Source organism: Euwallacea similis, unplaced genomic scaffold (genome assembly GCF_039881205.1).
Source record: "Euwallacea similis isolate ESF13 unplaced genomic scaffold, ESF131.1 scaffold_122, whole genome shotgun sequence".
NCBI classification, from domain to species: Eukaryota; Metazoa; Arthropoda; class Insecta; order Coleoptera; family Curculionidae; genus Euwallacea; species Euwallacea similis.
This window is the reverse complement of record NW_027098656.1, coordinates 1-6,820: the sequence shown is the minus strand read 5'-3', so window position 1 is coordinate 6,820 and position 6,820 is coordinate 1. Positions and strand designations below refer to the sequence as shown.

Here is a 6,820-nt window from a genome sequence, read left to right as displayed (position 1 = left end):
AGTCGAGACGGAGTAAAGCCGAATCCCGACAAGATCAATGCAGTGAAAAACTTTCCTATTCCCAAAACTACCCGAGAAATAAAGTCATTCCTAGGATTAGTCGGATACTATAGACGCTTTATTAAAGATTTTGCTAAAATTACAAAGCCACTGACCAACTGCCTCAAGAAAAATGTTAAGATAATACATAACCCTGAATTCGTTAATTCTTTTAACCACTGCAAACAAATTCTAATAAATTCCCCCGTCTTACAATATCCCGACTTCTCGAAACCCTTTCTATTGACCACGGATGCGAGTAACTATGCAATCGGAGCTGTTTTATCGCAAGGTCCAATACCTAATGATCGACCCATAGCCTATGCATCTAGGACCCTAAATGATTCGGAAACCAAATATTCGACAATCGAGAAAGAATTACTAGCAATAGTTTGGGCATGTAAATATTTCCGCCCCTACTTATTTGGCCGCAAGTTTTACATTTACACAGACCATAGGCCCCTAGTATGGCTTTTTAACCTGAAGGAACCTAACTCAAAATTGGTGAGATGGCGATTGAGACTAGAAGAGTTCGATTACCAGATAATATACAAGAAGGGACGCCAGAACACTAACGCAGATGCCCTGTCCAGGATACAACTGAATATTTACGAGAACGAGTCAATTTTGAATAACCCTGGTAACTCTGACGACGACATCAAAGACTACTTAGAAACAGTCGCAGGAAACACCAACTTCGAAGAAACCAACCTTGATAACAGACCCGGGACTAGCCAGCAGAAAATAAATATCATCTCCGATATTCAACTACGTCCGCCTGACGCAGCAACCGCCGATGAAACAGTACACAGCCAAGACGCTGACCGCGAGAATCCAGGACTCAGCATTCTAGACGAAATTATAAACAACAAGCACCTGCAATTCCTGATAAAGAAATCTCCACACGTGCAGATAAAATTTAACAAAGAACGCTATGAGAATCACGTAATAAGTCACGTAGACGTATCAAATAACCCAGACACTATTAAACAATTTATTCAAGAATATCTCACTTGCAAAAAGCCCTGTTACGTATACTTCGTCGACAAAGACTTAATGTCCCCATTTATAGATGTATGCCTAAAATATTTTCAAAATCTACAAATAAGAATATGCACCAAACTGCTACACAACATCGCAGACCCGGAAGAAAAAATCATGCTCATCACCCACCAACACGAAGGCAAGCAGAACCACAGAGGCATCAACGAAACGTACCAACGCCTTAAAGCCCTTTATTACTGGCCCAAGCTAAAAGAAGACGTGACAAAATATATCAATGATTGCACCATTTGCCAAACGTCAAAATACTGCCGTTTCAAATCTTACATTCCTCTTACAAGAACAGAAACACCTAGCAAACCCTTTCAGATGATACATATCGACACCTTTACATTCGAAGCACAAAATTTCCTAACAATCTTCGATAAATTTTCCAAATTTGGACAAGCATATCCGTATGACAAAAACGCGAAATCGGTGTGCGATAAACTCGTCAACTTCTTCTCATTCTTCGGATGCCCTGAGACAGTCACTTGTGATAATGGCAAAGAATTTAACAACGAACTATTGAAGGAATTGTTGAAAACCCAAAAAATTAACATTCACCTCACGACCCCTAGACACCACGAATCTAACGCACCAGTGGAACGCTTCCACTCTACATTGATTGAACACCTCAGAATCCTAAAACAAAAGGACGACACAAAACCGATTACTGAACTGATTCCATATGCCATAATCGCATACAACAGCACTAAAAGTAGCGTAACAAATTTCACACCCCACGAACTCATCCTGGGACACACAAATACAAGAGACCCTTTTGACCTCATATCAACAACATTTTACTCAGACTACGTCTCCTCTCATAAAGCCAAAGTCGATGCATTATGCGAAGATGTCGTGAAGAAGATGGAAAGTAATAAGGAGAAAGTTATTGCCAAAAGGAATCACAAAGGAAACGAATCCCCCGATTTTAAGGTCAACCAAAAGGTCTACCGAAATTTAAACTCTCGAAACAAAAAGAACCCAAGATTCAGCGGACCGTTTATAATCATAGAAAAATTAGAACATAATAAGGTAAAAATCCAAAGCACGCGAAGCCCCTACAAAATTGAAATAGCACATATCAAGGAACTAAAGAAACCCCTCTTTACAGATGGCCCCTCGCGCATGGAAAATCCCAGTACATCAACTTAAAATCCAACCCCGGTGTACTACCCTACAAGTTAGGCAAAGCCCAGAAGACTATTGACCACTGGCACTTTATCCAAACGTACGACATGACCGAACTATTACAGGAATTCGCAAAAATTAATACCCAATTCGATTTACTCGTCAAAACCCTAAATAACTTCACTGACTATAAACTCGAATACCACAATTCCCTTGTTGTGACTACTAGCTTAAAACACAAAATCATCCGTCAGATAAATCAAATCTTCCCGAACAAATTAAGAACGAAACGAGCTCTTATAAACGCCTTAGGATCAATCATAAAAACAATAACGGGGAACCTAGACCAAGATGACGCAAAACGTATCGACCAAAACATGGAAATCCTTAAACAAAACCAAAACGATTTAAAATCCGCCATTGACAAGCAAATTACTCTTTTTTCTAAATCAATAATCAATTTCAGAGAAACAATAAGAAATGTATCCCATAACCAAATTATATTGGAGTCACGTATTAGACAAATAATAGATGTCGTCAATCAAATCGAGGTCAAGGAAACAAACCTTTTTGAGTTCTATCGTATCCAAATGATTATCACCCAAATTACCGTCTTTTACCAGAATATTTACGATATACTTTCAAATATCGAAGAGGCAATTACCTTTGCTAAATTAAACACCTTCCATAACACCATAATCGACCCAAGTGAATTCCTAACAGAACTACAGTCAATGAAAGAGCAAATTCCCCTAGGAAAACTACCATTCGAGCCCAACATTGAAAATCTATTAACTATCGAAAACACTTTGGAAATAAAAAGTTTCGCCAAAGATAACTCGATCACGTTCATCATCGAAATTCCATTAGTAGAAAAAGTTAGTTATGATTTATTCCGATTACTTCCCTTGCCCGTAAGACATGGCGAAGTATACAAAGTCATAATACCCCGATCCGAATATCTACTGATAAACGACCAAACATTCGGATACGCGAACGAACCCTGTCGGTACGTATCCCCTAATGAATATCTATGCCCTCAAATACATATAGATAACTTCCACGATTTTTCCCCATGCGAAGTACAACTCCTGCGTTACGAACACAACGCCACACGATGTAAATCAATAACTGTTACCCTGGGGGAAACACAAATACAAAACATAGACGATAATAAGTGGATCCTGGTGACCACCAAAAGTATTGTCGGATTAGAAACATGTAAATCTTCACAAAGTAACATTCTGTTGGATGGAACTTACGCAATAGATTTAGAGTATCGTTGTAATCTTAAAATAAGGAACATAGTTTTAAGAGGCAATAGGAAAACCAACCGGCAATTTCAAATTTTCCCTTTGTTAGACATAAATATTAATCATACATATCAAAAGCCATACCAAAAAATAGAACTGCCTAACTTAAACAAAATAGATTTAAATAACATCGCCGAATTACAGAATGAGGTTGATTTGCAGAAGAAGGAAAATTCAATGTTACTAAATACTAACCTTCACTACGACAGAACCAGTATTTGGACTGTCCTATTGTATGGTATCATAATATTGTTCTTATTAGGTTTATTAGCAAAGTATCTATGGCCTATTGTTTTAAAATACAAAAAGACCGAGAATCCAGAAAATGACATAGTAATTTAGGTCATAGAAACTTCGGGTTTTATGCCCATCTAAGGGTGGAGGAGTTACATCCCCGTAACACCAAGCGTCGCTGTTATGACGTCACCCGTACGATTAGTATAAATAAGAAGTAGCATTAAGCGCAGTAGCCTTTTTAGTGAGTCTTTGCTTGTATCGCGAACGTTGTGTTTACTATCGGTCCTGTTTGAAATAAATTAATTTCAAAGTAAAGTGTTTTTTTTGAGTCTTAAAACGGATCAAAACATAACTCGGCCAAATCTGTCTATTTTGGATTCAAATTGCACCAAATTGATGAAAACGTGCCAAAATGACTAAAACAGGCAGAAACGAGCGAAATCGGTCAGAAACGATGGTTTCATCTCTGAATTTGCTCAAATCGACCGATTTGGCTTAGTTCGGCCAAATCTGTCTATTTTGGATTCAAATTGCACCAAATTGATGAAAACGTGCCAAAATGACTAAAACAGGCAGAAACGAGCGAAATCGTTCAGAAACGATCGTTTCATCAAGGAATTTGCTCAAATCGGCCGATTTGGCTTATTTCGGCCAAATCTGTCTATTTTGGATGGAAACAGAACCAAATGGATGAAAACGTGCCAAAATGACTAAAAGAGGCAGAAACGAGCGAAATCGTTCAGAAACGATCGTTTCATCAAGGAATTTGCTCAAATCGGCCGATTTGGCTTATTTCGGCCAAATCTGTCTATTTTGGATTCAAATTGCACCAAATTGATGAAAACGTGCCAAAATGACTAAGAAAGGCAGAAATGAGCGAAATCGGTCAGAAACGATCGTTTCATCCAGGAATTTGCTCAAATCGACCGATTTGGCTTATTTCGGCCAAATCTGCCTATTTTGGATTCAAATTGCACCAAATGGATGAAAACATGCCAAAATGACTAAAACAGGCAGAAACGAGCGAAATCGTTCAGAAACGATCGTTTCATCAAGGAATTTACTCAAATCGGCCGATTTGGCTTATTTCGGCCAAATCTGTCTATTTTGGATGGAAACAGAACCAAATGGATGAAAACGTGCCAAAATGACTAAAAGAGGCAGAAACGAGCGAAATCGTTCAGAAACGATCGTTTCATCAAGGAATTTGCTCAAATCGGCCGATTTGGCTTATTTCGGCCAAATCTGTCTATTTTGGATTCAAATTGCACCAAATGGATGAAAACGTGCCAAAATAACTAAAACAGGCAGAAACGAGCGAAATCGGTCAGAAACGATGGTTTCATCTCTGAATTTGCTCAAATCGACCGATTTGGCTTATTACGGCCAAATCTGTCTATTTTGGATTCAAATTGCACCAAATTGATGAAAACGTGCCAAAATGATTAAAACAGGCAGAAACGAGGGAAATCGGTCAGAAACGATGGTTTCATCTCTGAATTTGCTCAAATCGACCGATTTGGCTTAGTTCGGCCAAATCTGTCTATTTTGGATTCAAATTGCACCAAATTGATGAAAACGTGCCAAAATGACTAAAACAGGCAGAAACGAGGGAAATCGGTCAGAAACGATGGTTTCATCTCTGAATTTGCTCAAATCGACCGATTTGGCTTAGTTCGGCCAAATCTGACTATTTTGGATGGAAACAGAACCAAATGGATGAAAACGTGCCAAAATGACTAAAACAGGCAGAAACGAGCGAAATCGGTCAGAAACGATCGTTTCATCTCTGAATTTGTTCAAATCGACCGATTTGGCTTATTTCGGCCAAATCTGACTATTTTGGATGGAAACAGAACCAAATGGATGAAAACGTGCCAAAATGACTAAAACAGGCAGAAACGAGCGAAATCGGTCAGAAACGATCGTTTCATCAAGGAATTTCCTCAAATCGACCGATTTGGCTTATTTCGGCCAAATCTGTCTATTTTGGATGGAAACAGAACCAAATGGATGAAAACGTGCCAAAATGACTAAAACAGGCAGAAACGAGCGAAATCGTTCAGAAACGATCGTTTCATCAAGGAATTTGCTCAAATCGGCCGATTTGGCTTATTTCGGCCAAATCTGCCTATTTTGGATTCAAATTGCACCAAATGGATGAAAACATGCCAAAATGACTAAAACAGGCAAAACGAGCGAAATCGTTCAGAAACGATCGTTTCATCAAGGAATTTGCTCAAATCGGCCGATTTGGCTTATTTCGGCCAAATCTGTCTATTTTGGATGGAAACAGAACCAAATGGATGAAAACGTGCCAAATGACTAAAAGAGGCAGAAACGAGCGAAATCGTTCAGAAACGATCGTTTCATCAAGGAATTTGCTCAAATCGGCCGATTTGGCTTATTTCGGCCAAATCTGTCTATTTTGGATTCAAATTGCACCAAATTGATGAAAACGTGCCAAAATGACTAAGAAAGGCAGAAATGAGCGAAATCGGTCAGAAAACGATCGTTTTCATCCAGGAATTTGCTCAAATCGACGATTTGGCTTATTTCGGCCAAATCTGTCTATTTTGGATGGAAACAGAACCAAATGGATGAAAACGTGCCAAAATGACTAAAAGAGGCAGAAACGAGCGAAATCGTCAGAAACGATCGTTTCATCAAGGAATTTGCTCAAATCGGCCGTTTTGGCTTATTCGGCCAAATCTGTCTATTTTTGGATGGAAACAGAACCAAATGGATGAAAACGTGCCAAAATGACTAAAAGAGGCAGAAACGAACGAAATCGTTCAGAAACGATCGTTTCATCAAGGAATTTGCTCAAAATCGGCCGATTTGGCTTATTTCGGCCAATCTGTCTATTTTGGATTCAAATTGCACCAAATGGATGAAAACGTGCCAAAATAACTAAAACAGGCAGGAAACAAGCGAAATCGGTCAGAAACGATCGTTTCATCAAGGAATTTGCTCAAATCGGCCGATTTGGCTTATTTCGGCCAAATCTGTCTATTTTTGGATTCAAAATTGCACCAAAATTGATGAAAACA

At 38.8% G+C, this 6,820-nt stretch overlaps 1 protein-coding gene across 1 annotated transcript; it reads left to right on the top strand.

The window, feature by feature from the left end:
• The first annotated feature begins 2,807 nt into the window (after positions 1-2,807).
• Positions 2,808-3,872, top strand: LOC136418845 (uncharacterized). The gene is made up of 2 exons (XM_066405070.1): positions 2,808-3,744; positions 3,793-3,872. The coding sequence occupies exons 1-2, from the start codon at positions 2,808-2,810 to the stop codon at positions 3,870-3,872; spliced, it is 1,017 nt and encodes a 338-aa protein (XP_066261167.1).
• The last annotated feature ends 2,948 nt before the right edge of the window (positions 3,873-6,820 follow it).